The 18,460-nt window shown below is 37.9% G+C and overlaps 3 protein-coding genes across 3 annotated transcripts; 2 read left to right on the top strand and 1 right to left on the bottom strand.

Annotated features, from left to right (window-relative positions):
• The first annotated feature begins 651 nt into the window (after positions 1-651).
• LOC133707037 (28 kDa ribonucleoprotein, chloroplastic) lies at positions 652-3,937 on the top strand. Its single transcript, XM_062132580.1, has 5 exons — positions 652-1,091; positions 1,214-1,312; positions 1,755-2,039; positions 2,201-2,412; positions 3,604-3,937. Exons 1-4 carry the CDS (start codon positions 732-734, stop codon positions 2,360-2,362), a joined length of 906 nt encoding a protein of 301 aa, XP_061988564.1. The 5' UTR covers positions 652-731; the 3' UTR covers positions 2,363-2,412; positions 3,604-3,937.
• Positions 3,938-5,656: 1,719 nt separating this feature from the next.
• Positions 5,657-6,780, top strand: LOC133744029 (blue copper protein-like). The gene is made up of 2 exons (XM_062172140.1): positions 5,657-5,902; positions 6,198-6,780. Exons 1-2 carry the CDS (start codon positions 5,734-5,736, stop codon positions 6,596-6,598), a joined length of 570 nt encoding a protein of 189 aa, XP_062028124.1. The 5' UTR covers positions 5,657-5,733; the 3' UTR covers positions 6,599-6,780.
• Positions 6,781-13,922: 7,142 nt separating this feature from the next.
• LOC133744231 (glutenin, low molecular weight subunit-like) lies at positions 13,923-14,486 on the bottom strand. Its single transcript, XM_062172371.1, has one exon. The coding sequence runs from the start codon at positions 14,484-14,486 to the stop codon at positions 13,923-13,925; it is 564 nt and encodes a 187-aa protein (XP_062028355.1).
• Between the last annotated feature and the right edge of the window lie 3,974 nt (positions 14,487-18,460).

The following is an 18,460-nucleotide window of genomic DNA, read 5'->3' as shown; positions in this document are numbered from 1 at the left end:
AGCTACTCGAAACCAATACCTCTTCCTTTTCTTGATCATTACATCCCAACAGAAAATTGCTCTCTTTCAGTTTGGACAGATTCCAAAGAAATTGAAAGACAACAAAGCCACAGAGCATCTACATCTCTTTCTACTTAATTTTCAGTCATCGAAGAATGATGCAGTTCCCATTTCCAATGCGGCTGAGCATGGAAAACAAGGTGGAAAGACCCAAGATCCGAGAAATAAGATGTTTTACATAGGGAAAAAGGTGAAAATTGATTTTCATAATAGTGCAGACAACATTGTTTCTGATCGAGAAACTTCACTTGAGAACCTTATGATAAAAATTCTTTTAGAACGTCACACTTATTCATCATTAAATGTCGAAATTTCTGTGTTATTCAGTAGAAGCAAACAGTAACAAATAAATTATAACAATGTAGAGGTAAGAGATGGTTTGTTACTTTGTTTGTACTCCTGAGAGTTTTTCCTACCCATATATAAACAGAGAGGATTGCACATTGCTACAGAAATGTAGCAAAATTACCCATCTCTCAACACAGGGACCAAATCCACAATATGGTCAAATCAGAGGGACCAAAGAAATTTAAAACTTGTTTTACCACCGTTTGAAACCTCAAACGACACCGTTTCCTTTCTCTGCCTTATCCAAACTCCTCACTATCCCAAAAGAGCACACACTTCTCTTCAAGCTTTGAAGACACTCACGCAGACACAGAGCCAGAGCTATGGCTTTGCTTCATCAACCTCTAGCACCTCTACCTTGTCTGCAAAACCCACACCACCTCCCCAAACACAAACCCACAACTCTCTCTGTTTCCGGGCCTCTTTTCTCACTCTCTCTTTCCTTATCTCACACCCACCACGCTCCCACCTCTTCAATCAGGACCAAAAAGCTTGAATCTTTCGTGCTCCAATTCTCCTCCACAGCCCAGGAAGAAGCCATTGGAGAAAACCCACTTCTTGTGGAGCCAGAAACTGAAGTGTTCTCTGACACAAGATTGCTTGCCCAGAATGTGCCTTGGACTTGTACCCCTGAAGACATTAGGACCATGTTCGAGAAGTACGGCACCGTCGTCGACGTTGAGGTTTTTACAGTCTCTAAGCTATTGAATATGAGTGTTTGGTGGTTTTTCTGTGATGGGTTTTGGTCAAGTTTTGGTCTTTTTTTGCTTTACTGATTGGTGTTTTTGTGATTGTGTTGGTTAAGCTTGCTATGTATAACAAGACCAGAAACAGGGGATTGGCGTTTGTGACTATGGCTTCACCAGAGGAGGCTCGTGTGGCTCTCAATGGTCTCGAATCGACTGTAAGCATAATGGGTTCTCTTATCTTCTATGATACTTGTAGAATTTGCATTACCTTCGAATTAGTCAGTGAGGAAGAAGACTACGCTAACTGGGAAAGCAATTTAGTTTATAATTTTTTGCTAGAGGAAAGTATACAAGTTACTGAAATGCCAACTAATCACTGTAGTGATAACTTTTTGTGGGTTAAGTGTCTCAGTTTTAAGTTTAAGAATCAATGTGAAACATGGGTAAAAGTTTCAGGAGGTGTTATCGGAATCTCTTAGAGGTTATTTGTGTTGGCTCTTGTGTATATGAAATATGCTAGCTAAAGAAAAAGACGTTTTACAAGGGAATCTAATATTTTTCCACCATATCTTGAGTAACCAAGTATATGATTTGTTATCTTGCTTCTTTGCCATATTGTTTAGTAAAAGATTCTCCTTTTTGTGGAATGTGTTATAGGAAATGGACGGTCGTATAATAAGGATGGCTTATGCCAAGCCAAAAAAGAAGAAGATTCCCCCTCCTATGCCATCTAAGGACATAACATTTAATTTGTATGTGGAAAATTTGTCATACGAAGTAAGGGCTAAAGATCTCAGGGAGTTTTTTACTTCAGAGGGTACTGATATTGTTAACGCAGAGGTGGTATTCGAAGGTAATCCTAGAAGGTCCGCTGGATATGCATTTGTGAGCTTCAAGTCCAAGAAAGAGGCTGAGGCTGCCCTTGCTACTTTCCACGGGAAGGTAATTTTTCTGCTCAAAAAATGTGCTGAATCATTTGAATTTCTGTTTTTTTAATCAGGGAATACCTTATAAATTTTTAGAATTCTCAATTGCACTGCCTTTTGGATCTGTGGATGGCTATTGTGAAGGAAAGAAATCACTCAAAAGTTTTTGTTTTGCAGTTGTTTATGGGAAGAAAAATTCGTGTGGCACGTAGTAAACAATTTGTTAAAGTACCAACAGTTAAAGAACCAGCAGTAGAGAGTTCAGAGTCAGGTGATAATGCTACTGAACTGAGTTCTACTTCGGAGCAAGTGATAGCAGATGACAGTGATAAGAAGTGAACTTTGGGGGAATGGAGCATCTGCATTTTCTTCACATCGTGTTTTTTAAGGTATTATCCTCTCTTTGAATTGTGTCCTGCTGGTGTGAAAATGATGTAGCTAGTTATGGTTTGTGCCAGTTTTAGCTTTGCAATATACTTTTTTTAATCAATATTCACTAATGCTAGTTCTTTGGTTGAAATGGAGTGTTCCTATTTTTTTAATTTTCAATTTTTTCGGTTGCAAGAATACACATTGTACTAAAGTTCCTAATTTATGCAGTAACTGCTGGATTACTTAAACTACCTTGGATTTAGATATGCATTGTCAATTGACTGAAAAATGAATATGTAAACCAGTAGTTCCATAAATGCAGATTGCTGTGCAGATAGAACAAGAAATGGTTGACTGATATAGTGATATCCCAAAAGAAAAAGAAAAAGAAAAAGAACAAAGAACAAAGATTGTATTGAAAACCTTTCCTAATGGTGACTGGCAGTGATTTCTATTCATAGCCTACCTCTCATTTTTCTCTCATTTATGCCAATCCATGCATTATTAAGCCTATCATGTTAGAATCTTTCTCCGCTTTGAGTTCCAAACTATAAACCATTCCAACAGGAAAGCCATGTGATGATGGCCCTGGTTAATGGTTTAAAATAGTACAGTCAAGAACTAGGGGTCTGGAGGAATTTTGGGTTTAGGGGTCTGGAGGAATTTTGCTTGCTAGCATAGTTGAAAGTTTTCTGTCCTGCATTTTCCTCTATTATTCTGCAGTAGATGTCAGAACTCAGAAAAACAAATCTCATACACTAAATCTTTCTTCACCTTTTCAAATATTTTTTCTTACAATGCATTCTGGTAAGTCCTTTCTTGTGTTAGCCACTTGGTTTGACATGGGTTTACCAGGTTGTTTTTCTTGTTTAACTAATTATAAACGAGCCTGAGAAAAGAAGGGTGAACAATAAATTTCAGAACTTTGTAGAAATACCTTATTTGTCTTACAAGGCATGATATATGCAAGCACCTGTTTGCTAAATCAAGCATTTATATAGGTAATTCTTTATAACTTGTAGAAATACCTTATTTGTTTACTTACAAGGCATGATATATGCAAGCACCTGTTTGCTAAATCAAGCATTTATATAGGTAATTCTTTATGCTCGGAAAGACCATACTGAACATTTGTGTATGCTCACTTGGACCTTTTGATGCCTAGTTAAGTGTAATACTCACTTCTTGTTCTCTAATGCAAATTTCAGGGGGCTTCCATTACTTTGGTGCTTATGCAAGGTTGCTTGTGAACCAGGGTGATATTGCTTGTCATGTAGGAATGATGACCTTTAAGTGGTAACCACAATTTTGATAAATTGAGCTGCATATACTGGAAAGGCAGAATAGCACTTTGAGGGATGAAGAAAAGAGAAAACAAAGTTACCAGAGGATATTTGTAATATAAGTATCAAACATTATTTCAAACGAAATGATGATATCTCATGTCATCATATGTATCTTTTCAGTTTCCACCTAACGATTCGAGTGTTAGCTAGAAGTTTATTTCTTATGTATTCAATGTACCAGAGTCAAGTTTCTGCATCTTTTAGATTGTGTGGATTACCAACATTCAACAACTCAACAACCCAAAATAAATAAATCCTCTGCTCTATGAGAAAGAACAATGTAATTTTGGTCTACATTAATTGAGAATGACCTTAAAGTGCCCTGTATCTGAAAACCCAGAAAGATTTACTGGAGCATAAGTCAGCACAACTAAAATGCTTTTGATGTTGACATGTGACCTAAGACTCTAAGAGGTAGGTTTGCATTATGGCTATGGAGATATTCAGGAATCGTTTTGGTTTTGATTCTGTCCTATAAATTATGTGGTGTGCATAGGAAATTGGCTTCACAAAGTACGTGTCCAACCATTTTCCAGAACAGAGAGGTTTGAAGTTTTTGGGGTTCTGAAAGTTACTTTTTGCTTACAAGGTCTTAGGGTTAACTTTGTGTGTGTGCGATTATCGGAAAATGACATGTATGAAAAGGTTCCTAGAATGGCTGCAACCGTGAAAAATCGAATCTGAAACATTATTTTGAAAGTTCTCAATGTCACTAATTTTAGGTAAGCATTTTGGGAGTTCAGGGTTCAAGTCCTTGATCAATTATAAATTGGAAAACTTTTGGTTGAATAATGGAGATTACCAGATCAAAAGGTCTGCCTTTCAAGGGTGAGCTGACCCCAACAGCCCTTTACCAAACACAAAGTCATCAAACCTTTGAAAAGGTTCGGCAGGCGTTGAGACTTGAGACCCACATGACATGTTTTTTAAAATACAAACAGAAACTCATGGCCATGACGACTTGGATTCCCTTGTTTGGTGAACAGTTTTACTCACTGAATGTGACTTCCCATCTCCAATTCCACTTTTAACCAATCAAGACAAATAAACGTACCATAATACATAGGTATACACAGTCATTTCTAGTAACATCTCCAATGATCTCTCTCTATTTCTTTCGCCCTACCAATTTAGAGAGTTTGAATAGAAAACACATCTCGAATAGCCATGTTATCCGCCTTTCTACATATTATTTTTTTACTTTTTGGCTATCTAAGGTTCGGTATGGAGAAAAATTTTCTTCAAGTGATAATTCTTTACCTGCTTCTGATGTGATTCTCCTCCAATTTGTATAGATTTTGTTTCCAACATTGTGGATCTAAATATGATGATGATCTTTACTTAGGATTCCCTTTGGCATTAATCTAAGAAAAAGTTTCAACATAGTTGAGACTTAACTTACAACAATAATTACATGTAACAAGAGCATGCTAACTGAAAAGTAATTAGTTTATGATCTGGACCCAAACTCTCTTATGAGCATTTTTTTTTTCTTTTCTTCATTCCCAATTCATCATTAGAAAGATTAAAGGTCTATTATTTTTTTGAATGATTAATTAAAGGTCTACTATTGAAACCACATATTTAAGCATTCTTTAATTTGACGGTCTCTTTCTAAACACCTGTCTATAGTATGGTCCACTTAAACTAATGAATTGGTTTGAAAGAGAGCAAACTACTTTCATTATATTTATCAAATTTCTTATTTGTGAAGCTAAGTAGTAGTTAAATAATTAACAAGGAAATGAAAAAAAGGAGACATTATCAGAAGCATTAGGTATGAAGTCTAACCCAAGCCATCTGCATGCAATGAGTTGCTTACAGAATTTTTGCATTGAAATGGAACAAAGTGGACCAAACCTTACTTACTCCAACCGCTTTACACCATTATATAAGGGATATTCCTCTCCTCTAGAATTATTATCACAAAAAGGGCTTCTAGTTCTTCACTATTTTACTCTCTCTAAAGTCTCTCATAGCTAGAAGCTCAAAATGGCATGCATAGGAGCCAGAATTGTGGGTTTAGTCCTTGTTTTTGGCATGGTCATGATGCCAAGCTTGGCCAAAGACTACACTGTTGGAGACACCTCTGGCTGGGCTACTGGTGTTGATTACACCACTTGGACTAGTGACAAGACCTTCGCAGTCGGCGATAACCTAGGTAAACTGAGTCCTTTCTATCTAATTGTTATGATCTTGCTCTATTACTTTAGATTCAATGCTAGTTTGGAGATGTTCTCTTGTCATCTGACATGTTATATAGTTCATCTATTGAAATAAGCCACTAATATAAGTAGCAGAACCGGAATTCAATATATTATTGTTAGCTTAATTATAAAAGGTTTTTATGAGACATTTCATCAAACATGTGTTATAGACCGCTAATGAGTAACTACGTACTTTGATTAAAATCAAATTTATGTTAGTGTCCCCCTAATTGAGTTTCTACATGGCAGCGTTCAACTATGGAAGTGGGCACACAGTGGATGAAGTGAGTGGTAGTGACTACAAGTCTTGCACAACAGGCAACTCAATCACTAGTGACAGCAGCGGTGCCACCACCATTCCTCTCAAGACTGCTGGAACTCATTACTTCATTTGTGGCGTTGTTGGGCATTGTGGGATGGGCATGAAGCTCTCTGTGACCGTTGGATCAGGATCACCCACCGATGCGCCAGCTGGCAATGGTGCATCAACGCCGCCTTCCACAGACGGTAGCAACACCACGGTTGACACTCCGGCAGTGACCACACCCACAGCCACATCCACTGGTCTAGGAACTAGTCTCTCTAGCTCTCCTATTATGGCTTTGATGACTATTGCTGGGGTTGTTTTGAGTGTGTTGGTGCTTTCATAAGTTTGGTAGTGGAGGCTTAGTAGTCTTTGCCAGGACAGAGGCAGTGCTTTGTAATTTCTTCTTTGTTTAATTTGCATTACTTTCTGAGTTTGTTTAAATTCCATTGAATCAGATGTATGAGTAGGTTTCAGATGTAACAATGTTGGACCTAATATTTATGGGACATGATCGAGATTCATATCTTCTTGGCGTTTGAAAGGTTCTAAATTTATCCCCGTAAGCTAACTCTTCCAATTTGCATCCCCCTCCTAGGCACCCAGTGAACTTGGGTTCAATCGTAGCTTTTCCCCCAACTGGTAAGGTCAAGTCTCACGGCCAACTCACTAGATCGTGTTTCAACTAAGCTATAAATTAACTATATACAACTTATACAAGACTATTTTTTACTCTGAATTAAGAGAAATTCTACAATGCTCTAAAGTATACCCCTAACTCGGTTTTTTAAAGGCAATAATAAGTCGGCTTCAATTGGTTTGGAAATCAGATTTTATCAAAAAATGACATTTATGCAAAGCCTAGTAAGACCTCAGAGCATGGAGTAAATAGTCCAGAAAAGCAAGACTAGAAAAGCAGAAGAAGGAAAGTCTGGAAAGACCAACTAGCTGGGAAGAAGTTCTTTCAATAGAAAACCGAAACAAGCAAACAAAAAAAACTAAAAAGGCCCAGCAACCCAAAACCTAGCTAGATCACGAAAACGAAGAAGCCCCTACAGTATCCAAGGGTATGATTATGAGCTGATCCCACATAAAAATGAACAACGACCATTACAAGTCAGGTCTTTACCCAAGAGACTCATCTATGAGGATGATTGCAAAAGGGTGCAACAAATGCTTCCATATTAGGCACCCGCGGAATCAGCTTAGGCGAAAACGGAGGGGTGGCAAAGGTGCATTCCATTTTATATATACTTTTATGGTAGTCTTTTGTAGACGAGATAAAGGAGCAGTGGTGCGGAACTCTGAAGGCAGTCTGAAATGTGCATTGGTGCTACCTCTTGCGGGGACACCTTCGGTTTTTGCTATAGAAGCTCTAGCAATCCTTCATGGGCTCAGATTGCGCAAACAGGAAGGTTTTCAAAGGGTTGTGGTTGAAACTTGAAAGTGACCCAATCAATGTGATTCATGCTTTGAATGAGGGTGCAGATTTTAGTATGGAAGGTCAGATCTTTGAGGAAGCCAGGAAGCTGAGAACTGAGATTGAGGTAGTCCCATGAGACTAAGGTACATCGCAGTTGTAATAAAGTGGCCCATGCTTTATCTAGATAGGTTATTTCTAGGGCTGGGCTCGGTTCAGATCGGGACGGTTTGGGCCTGAAACCGCAACCCACTCCTTTTTTTTCAGTTGGGTCTTTTTCCCAACCGCAACCGCTTTCTAAAGCTTTTGGGCCGCATTTTCAATGCAACCGTTTTTCTAGTTCGGTGTCGGTCTGCACCAAATTGTAAAAATGGGTGGAAAAAAAAAAACTAAGTATGTATGACTTTGAACCTGTATGACTGAAATCCATTAATCCAAGTACCAAATTGAAATGCCAAAATGCAATCCAAAAAGGCAAACTCACAAATGTTCAAAATGCCAAAATGCAATCTGCCAAATTTGGTTGAACTTCAAAAGTCAAATGATCAAATGCAATATGCCAAAGTATCAAATTGAAATGACTGAAATCCAAGGTCTGAAATATATTACAATACCATTCCCAAAGTCTCAAATGAAACCAAATTAAACACAAGAAGATGATCGAGTTCAATAGACCAACAAATCTATAAAAAAAAAAACACAAGGAACAAGCAAGCTGCACTGCTGCGGTAGGTCCAAACAACAGCAGCCCGAGTCCATCTACTTCACCCTTTGAGCTTTCATTCCTCCGAGTCACTAACATTAGCCCCTCCATCTAGTCACCAAAGTCCCAAAACAGATTAAGATATTTAAGTGATCAAACATATTCAAAAGCTTAAAGCCTAAAGCTTTACAAACAGATTCAAAACAGTCCCATAAAATGAACCCTAGAGCACACATAAAACAGATTCAAAGTCATTAAACTGATTCAAAACGCTAAAGTCTAAAACAGTAAAGTTATGTACAAGTTGAAAATAGAAAAGTCCATTACCAAGTTCAAGTTTTTCCAACTCCTCATACAGCTGCAGCTCATCTTTAGTTGGTTCTTTGTATGCATTGAATCTAGATCCTATCAGCCAATCACTCAAGCAAACCAATGCCTCAACAATCTTAGGGGTGAGTAAAGCTCAAAAAGGGTCCACCACTCTCTTTCCTAGGCTAAATGCAGCTTCAGAAGCCATCTTTAGGCACTGCAAAGACATCTTTGGCAATCTTCGAAAGAATAGGAAACCTTGCAGCATTCTCATTCCACCAATTCAAGAGATCAAATTTTTCGTTGGAAAGGTCTTCGGCAGCCTCTAGAATATATTTGTCAATCTCATTCTTGATCACGACTACATCATTCTCCTGCCTCAACAACTTGAACTGATGAAGGTTTACAACATGGCTATCCTCATCAACTTGCACGAATGCAGACTCAATCCATGGCAAAGTGACACTTCTTGAAGCTACTGAAGTCTCTGGATCAGAATCTGCACAGCATACAAAAATAGTGGAATTAGTGTACCAGCAATTCAAAAAACAATTTTAAATGAACTGAAAAAAAAAAAAAAAAAAAAAAAAAAAAAAAAAAAAAGAACAACAAAGTTAAGTTGTTACCTGCATATTCATCAAAGAGCTTGCTCAATGTATTCTTCACTTCCTGAATCATCAATGTAACTAATCCTTCATTGGATTGCAGCTTTGGGAAGAAGAACTCAAGATACAACAATTTGTATCTTGGATCAAGAACTACGGCAATTAGCAGAATCTTGTTTAAACCTTCAAGCTGCAGCCAATACTTGTCGAACTTCCTTTTCATCGAAGTGCGAATGCTAACAAGAAGAGGATCATCGCTACAAATGCATTTCTCTAGCTCACCAATAATAGTGCACATCCAAAGGAGAGGTTCATTGGCGGTTACATGCTTAGTGTCACTAAATTTCAAGGTGGCTTCATAAAAAAAATTCAGAAACTTAACAAACCTTGCTGCCTTATCCCAATCGACAGCTCTAGGAGGCCGTTCCCTCTTGTTTCCACCCACTATCTCCTGGAAATACCACTCAAACTGGTAATCTTCATCCTTAAGCCTAGCAAATGCCTTCTTGTACTTCACAGCAATATCCAACATAAAGTATGTTGAATTCCATCTTGTGCACACACCCAAAGGAAAAATTCCTCCCTTGTACTCAATCTTTTCTTGAGCTGCACACTTCCAAAACTTCTCAAGCCTTGTTGGCGAAGACTAATATACTTCACACAATTTCGTATGCCATCAATCGAGGGGTCTAGCTCCTCCATTCCATCCCTCGCAATGAGGTTCAGAATATGGTAGCAGCAACGCAAATGCAGAAACGATCCTCCCAACACCAATTGATCCCAATTTCCTATCTTCTCCTTCATGTAATCTAACGCCACTTGATTTGGACTTGCATTATCGACAACTATCGTAAAAACCTTATCAATCCCCCACTTAATCAAACAAGATTCAACCAGCTTGCCTATTGTTTTACCCTTGTGATTTAGAATCACACAAAAGTTTAAAATCCTTTTATGCAGCTTCCAACTAGAATCTACGAAATGAGCAGTCAACACCATGTAATTAATGTTTTAGATACTTGTCCAAGTATCCATTGTGAGTGAAACCTTTTGCTGATTAACAGCTAAAAACCCCCTAATCTTCTCCCTCTCAGCCTCATAAAGCTTCCAAATATCTCTAGCTATTGTTCTCTTAGAAGGTGGCTTAAATTGAGGCTGAGTCACCTTCATGAAATCTTTAAACCCTTCATTCTCAGCAAAAGAAAATGGCAGTTCATCACGAACCACCATTTTCGCACAAGCTAGCCTAGAAGTCATCTTATCATAAGCAACAGCGATTAGTTTACCTCCACTTTCAGCCGAATCAAAGGTCAAGTACTTCTGCTTCTTATTCGAGGCATAAATTGGTGATTTCCTGCACTGGTAAAGCACGTGTGACCTCATTGCTGTTGTGCCATTACTTTTGGAGTTGCTTGCGTAGGTTTGACGGCAGAACTTGCACCTTGAACGCGTTGGCTTCATGTAACTCCCATCCGGATTCTTCAACTTCTCGAAATGCTGCTACACAATTGAGCTGTTCTTCCTCTTGCTTGATCTGTCTTGATCTTCAGGAGGTGGTGGAAGTGGTGGTACAACTGCTTGAACATGAGCCAAGGAGGCCCAGCCTAAAAGTTGTACAACTGCTTGTCAAATCATCAAATAGTTGTACAACTGCTTGAGCAGGAGCCAAGGAGGCCCAGCGTAAGAGTTGTACAATTGCTTGAATAGGAGCCAAGGAGGCCCAACCTAAGAGTTGTACAACTGCTTGTCAAATCATCTAGAATAAGAGTTGGAGCCAAGGAAGCCCAGCCTCTCTCCAGAACTTAATACTATCAACTAAAATAGCTAGCGTTGGGCATCTAGGACCGGAAATCCGGTTACCGACCAGACTGAACCGCAAATTCCAGTGCAGTAACCGCACCGCAACTAAAACGGCGTCGTTCTGAGCACACTCCGAACCGAACTGTTGCACTTCGGGTCGGAATAGGGTCCAAGTGTCGAATCGACCGGATTAAAACCGACCGACCCGAATTTAATTTAATTATATTTCTTTTTAATTTTAATACTTGTCAATTTCTGATTGGCCCTAAACCAAGCTTACCTAGGTTTGGCCGCACTCGATCTGGCAGAAACCCTAAGAGACTAACCTCTCTTCGACTTGGCCGCATTCAATCTATTTTGCATTTTCTCTCCTCTCCTTCGACTATCCATAAACGGCGCCAACTCCGCCGAGTCCAAAACCCCAAACGGCATCTCCTCTCACTTAGCATCTTCTCTTCCACTGGTATATCAGTATATAATTGTTGTTCTTCGTTTTTTTTTTCATTTTTTGAATTGAATCAAGATGTTTATAACTGCTTGGTGGGTTTTGCTAATTCTTGATTTGTTGATGTTTATGCCGATATCATTTTGGTTATGATTTGTCATTTGTTGATGTAAATTGATGTTTTGCAAAATGGGTACCATATGTTGATTTGTTCGACTATTTGCGTGTGATATATTCCACTATTTTCTTGAAATTGGAACTCTGACTTGTGTTTCATTCTTTTTCATGGCTATTAATTTGCAGGTTATGGAGGGGATTTCCTCAACTCCGACTTCTACACCAGCTGGAACTGCACACTCTAGCATTGGGATGACCCCCACACCGAATCCTACAATTGCAGTTGTTCAAGCAATTGTACGACCACTTCCACCACCTCCTGAAGATCAAGATGGATCAAGCAAGAGGAAGAACAGCTCAATTGTGTGGCAGCATTTCAAATGTAATTATGATGATATCATGAGTATTATTAAAAATAAAAAATTTAGAATTTAATCATATTATTTTCGAGGAAGCTAATTGAACCGAGCTCACCTCTGTTCTACAAATGAAAGAAAACAAATTCGAAACTCGAGCGTATCCAAACTTGTAATAACAATTGTAATTTTTCTTTTCATACTCCATCAGCTTTTATAATACATATTTTATTAAATAATTATAATTGAGTCTGACTAATACAAGTATTCTCCACTTCTCATTTCTTCTCAAACAAAACAAACAAACAAAACAAACAGGTACTTGATCTAAAGCTAAAGCGAGAGCACACAGCACCCCCGGCATTGGGTCTGCCCAGACTATGCTCTCATTTGCATCCCTGAAACGTCAAGGTCCATTCTAGCTCAGAATAGTACATTGGGTACACTATACGTGTCGATTTAAAGCAGAATTACGTGTCCTCGACCTGGTCCCCAAACCTAATTAAGAAAGCTTGTATTGTCAGCTCAATGTCCTCGACCTCTCTCTCTTTCCCATCTTGTGTCTATGTTCTTGTCCATTTGTGAAGCTTCACGTGCTTTGTTCTTTTACCTCGGTTTTTACCCATCAAACAAATTTTGAGGATTTTGCTTCCTTCAAACCCACTCCACTCAGACCAAAAAAAAACCCCACTACACAATTTGGTGAAAAATTTTCAGCCAAAGAATTTGGTCAAAAACTTACCAAAAGGTTATATAGGGAGTAAAGAAATTTTAATTTCCAAATTTGTAACGACCATTCCTAACCACTGAAACTATAATAACCCAGTCAGAGAAATAATTGAGTACGAACTTTGAACCACTCAAATTACGAGGCTTTGAGGAGGGATTGAATTGAAGCAAAAATCATGTTGAAGGTTCACGAATTTATTTTGAAGAAAAACACTAAGTAATTTTATTTTTCCAATTTTAACATTTTAAATCAATTAAACTATAACAAACTTTTAACCATTCAAGTTACAAGTTCCGATTTAAAATGAAGCAAAATCATGATAACATATTCACCTAAGACAAAAGTCAGGAAACCTATCAAGCGATTCGTGCAACGCTTACACTTTCTAACCCTCTCTTACCCCTTGAACTGAAATTTTATCAAGACTCACAGGTAAGAGTGTCAGACACAGACAATGCAAATGGTACTTTGCCAATTTCAATATATATATTCAGTGCTTTTCTTTCTAAAAAAAAAGAAAAAAGATGATAAAAGGAGCTGAACCTAGTCTTTCACTTTCTACTTTTTGAAAAGCTGTCCGTTACAGCTTGAAGAAGCACATGGGTCGCTCTCTCTTTTTTTTTTTTTTGACGAAAGGTCGCTCTCTCTTTAAACGACTCTCTTTATCCTCACCACACGACAAAGAAACCAACCTGAATCCTCAAACCCAATAAAATAATCATTAAAAACCCATCACTCTCCCAGCTCCACTGTCGGTATCAAATCCAAACCAACAAAAACCCACCTCAACCTTAATATAATCATCATCATTACCTTTCAAAAAAAAAAAAAATAATAATCATCATCATTAAAATTAAACAAATCAATTCAATGCATAAAATCCGCAGTAATATTAATAATTAATAACAGAGCCACTAATAATAGTAATCAAATAATGTCATCATCATCATCATCATTCACCGTAGAAACCACCGTACAACCAAATCAACACCGTCCATCAATCTCTAATCACCGAATCATAAATCCTCTAAAATCCGCTAAAATAAATTCCGTTCGAATATAATAGCAATAATAATAATAATAATAAATTATTTTCCTAACCCTAACAATACGAGGAGATCCGCAACCTTCTCTGCTGATGTGAGCCAAAAACCAAGCCGTGACGTCATCCGGAAGTGAGCAGATCTAGTGCAACAGCCATGCCGCGACGGCGACGGCTGCCACGGATCCGGCGGCGTAGACTCTGGTTGCGGCGGAGGCGGGTGCAGCAGCGGTGCCGGTCGGGGAGGCGGATGGGGCGGCGGCGTCGGTTGATGATGGGGTTGCGGCTGGTGGAGCCGGTGGGGAGGAGCTGGTTGGGGACGAAGTGGGAGAGTCGGATGAAGATGAGGAGGGGGAGGAGGCCGAGGGTGTTGGGGCTGAGGAAGGAGTAGTCTTGGAGGAGGTTGGAGCCTGACCTTGGTTTTGGTTGGTCGGAGCCTGACCCTGGGTGGTCGGAGGCTGGGTCTGCTGGGTAGTCGGAGGCTGGGCCTGCTGGGGAGGCTGAGCTTGCTGGGGAGGCTGAGTCTGTTGTTGGGTCGGAGGCTGAGTCTGTTGTTGGGTCGGAGGCTGAGTGGTCTGGGTGGTCGGAGGCTGAGTCTGCTGGGCGGTGGGAGCCTCACCTTTAGGAGTGGCGGAAGGAGCCTGAGCGAAAGCCGAGGCGGCGACGAGGGCGAACATGGTGATCAAAACAAAAGCGGAACGAGCCATTGTGATTTGCGAAATAACCAACAGAAGAGGAAGATGGAAGAAATGAAAATGTGATGTTTTGAGGGTCTCTGTTTCTCTCTCAAACAGAAACAAGACAAGAGATTTGAGATTTGATTTTGGAAGAGAGAGACAGGAGGAAGAGGATTATATATAGGACAAATTTGGGGTCTTAGCTTGGTTGACGGTGTAAACGTGTGGGCAGGGATAGGGTACAACCGCGTTTACCGAGATTAGCGTGAGTCGTTTTTGGGACAGCACAGCAGGAAACGTGGTCTGCGCGTCGCACTGAATGAAAGTCTGGGCTGTCACCGTCTGTAATTACCGTTTTAACACACGGCTGTGATTAGATAACGCGCTTGTTTGGGTTAAACAGTGTAAGGAATCATTGGCGGACAGTAATTTTGGGGTTTCCAAAATCTCTTGGCATTTGCCTATTATTAGCAACGAAATTTCTTTTAGAGTGTGTTTGGATGAGGGAAAAAAATGATGGAATTTAATTAAAAGTGAGGATTTTATAATTCCTACAAGCTAATTCTCTCGTTTGACATTATCAGATTGAAAATTTTAAATTTCTCTGTTGAAAAAAAACGAAGGAATTCATTATTTAAATTCTCCACTTCAATTTCCACCAAAATAGGTGTCATTTACGAATTTATTTGCAGTATTCAATTTTCATTTCCAAAACAAGGCTTTTTTCTATTTTATTTTTTTATTTGTTTTAAACTTTCTTAATTTATTACACATTTCAAATCTTAAATAGATACAACTAAACAACAGAAATTGCAATTAATGGAATTTTAGATTAATAAAGTTAAAGATTCCATCATTTATAAATTCTTATGGATTTCATAATTTTCTCATCCAAACGCACCGTTACAGTTGTGATCGACACGTTCTGGCTCTTAATTTTTATTGTTATTTTTTAGATAATTTCTTTTAATTTCATCGAAAAATAAAAATTTACTTACATATTAAGATAGGAATCATGGAAAAATGTTGGTATTTTAGTGTTGAGGAATAATAGGAAATGTTGCTGTTTTAGTGTCGTGTGAGAGCAGTGAAGTGCGGAGATTATATCGAGCAGCGCAAATAGTGTTTGTAATTCAACATTAGTAGACATTGTTTTTCAAGTTAAAGAAAAATCATGAAATTGTAAATTAGATCGAGCCATGAATTTTGTGAGTGTTTCCAACTATTCATTTCTCCGGTTCATTAACTTAATCTACGTACAATGAACCACGTATGACATCCTGTGATTGCTGTGCTTCCTTGAATTTTCTCCCTTGCATGTAATTATTTAAGATTTATATGTAAATAACTTTTTGAATTTTTAATATTATGACCGAAAACAACGAATGTGATTTAAATGATTGAGTCGATTGACATCTATACATGCATGTTATGAGAGAAAAACGACATATAATGGAGCATTTAAATTGAATAATCTTTCAAGTTTCAATTATCTTATTGATCATTTAACACCGTCTGTAATTACCGTTTCGGTTAACACGGCTGTGATTAGATAACGCGCTTGTTTGGGTTTAACGGTGTAAGGAATCATTAGCAACGACATTTCCTTTACAGTTGTGATCGACACGTTTTCGGCTCTTATTTTTCAGTATTATTTTTTATATATTTTCTTTTAATTTCATCGAAAAATAAAAATTTACTTACATAATTAATAAGAGAGAAATCATAGAAAATGTTGCTATTTTAGTGTCGAGGAATAATAGGAAATGTTGCTGTTTTAGTGTCATGTGAGAGCAGTGAAGTGCGGAGATTATATTGAGGAGCGCAAATAGTGTTTGTAATTCATCATTAGTGGACATTGTTTTTCAAGTTAAAGAAAAATCATAAATTGTAAATTGGATCGAGCCATGAATTTTGTGAGTGTTTCCAAATATTCATTTCTCCGGTTCATTAACTTAATCTACGTACAATGAACCACGTATCACATCCTGTGATTGTTGTGCTTCTTTAAACTTTTTCCCTTGTAAATGTACATAACTTTTTAAATTTTTAATATTAATTATGACCGAAAACAACGAATGTGATTCAAATGATTGAGTCGATTGACATATGAGAGAAAAACGACATATGATGGAGCATTTAAATTGAATAATTTTTCAAGTTTCAATTATCTTATTGATCATTTAACATTTATTATGTGTGTTATGTATCCATAGATTATCTTCAAGAGAAATAATAGAAGGGACATTATCAGAAAAATGAGAAAGAAAGAAAAGGAACAATAACATTGAAATCATTTATTTATGATTCTCTACGAATCATGTCTCACATCCTTTTAATCTTTACTCTTTACTTTTTCATACCTTAGCTTGGCTTAGTTTTGATCATGAAAAAGCATGAAAACTTGAACGGGTTAGCTTGGCTTAGCTTTACTTTACTCTTGGTACCACCAAATTGGCATCTTTGACAATATGTTGTGATTTCCGCTACCCATATATCCCCAAACACGCCATGTTGCGGGTTGTGGCCACCATGCTCATATGCAATGCTCCAGTTAGATTATCATCCACAAAAATTTTATGCAATTCAAAGTAATTACACGTTTTCGGGTGAGACTCTAATGATGACTAGTTTTTTTGTTTTTTTTTAGAAACTAATGATGATTAGTTGAAAATTTTCTAATCAACGATTGTGGGACTCACTTTTCGATCACGGTAAATCAACTGTTAGATGCTTAGATATTCATGAGTAGATAATTTCTACTAATTTTTGACCAAATTGAAAATCGTTAAGGCATTCATAATCGTGATTTATCATTTATAAACGTGAACAGTTCAGGTTTGACAAATTGTGTTCGTCCACTGATTTGATCTAATTAATTCGGTACCTTAACGATTAGCAATTTGAAAAAAAAAAAAAATCAGAAATGATCTACTCATGCATACCTAAACATCTAACGGTTGATTTGCCGAAATGTAATCGAAAAGTAGGTCTCACAATCTGTTGATTAGAAAGTTTTCAATTAGTCTTGATTTTAAAGATCCTCATTAGAGCTTCTCCCACATGTTTTCAGCCACGTATATAATTGTCTTGTGTCATTGAGATTAGGGTTCATGGCCACCATGCTCACATGCAATGGTCCTATTAGATCATCATCCACAAAATTTTATGGAATTGAAAGTAATTACACGTTTTCAACTACATATATAATTGTCATGTCATTGAGATTAGGGTTCACAAGTCATTCAATATTCGCTTATGACTTTCAAACCACAAGAGAAGCAGTCCACCTTAACTAGGTTGTGTCCATTGGTGCCTGACCTTACTTAGGTGGACTGCGTCTATATGGCGGGTTTATGCCATGGTTAATGTCATAATGTGGACCAGCTCTTTTCTTAGGCATGCTATTGTTGTATGTATTCCTATTAATGTTGTCTTGCTTCTGGTGTTGATGATTAAGGCGGGTTTCTTCCTTGGATTGTGCCAGCTTATGCTTTTTGGCATAACTGGTCTCAGTGAGATACTTTGGCCACTGGTTCTATGTCATAGGAAGAAGATGTTGTGCACCCTATGAGCCATGGCTAGGATTAAATTGTAGGCTACTGTCCCTTTTCTTGATAGGTGAAACAACATAGGAAGCTCTAAATCCAGACCTTAGGTTTTTTTTTTTTTTTTTTTTTTATTTGTCAGTTCCAGAGTCTGTCATTTCCATATAAAGGCGATATAAAGAAAATGCGATAACATGTTTAATCTTCAGTCTTAATAAATTGTTGTCTTAAAAAAAAAACATAATTTTTTTTTTCTATTGAGATCACACGGTATCCTCAAAGGCTTCGTAGGCCCAAAGTCTAATCCGTTCATGTCAAAACGGTTTCTCCCCCCTAACCATCAAGAATAGATTGAGATTTAAACTCCAATCAGCATCGATGAAATTCGAACCAGCATGTAGGCCTCATCAACGGGCCGAGCCGGGCCTTACTCCATTTTTAAATAGTAGCGGGCCG

This window comes from Rosa rugosa, chromosome 4 (assembly GCF_958449725.1).
Source record: "Rosa rugosa chromosome 4, drRosRugo1.1, whole genome shotgun sequence".
In the NCBI taxonomy this organism is placed as follows: domain Eukaryota; kingdom Viridiplantae; phylum Streptophyta; class Magnoliopsida; order Rosales; family Rosaceae; genus Rosa; species Rosa rugosa.
Note: the sequence above shows the minus strand (reverse complement) of the source record. Positions and strands in the feature narration are given on the sequence as shown.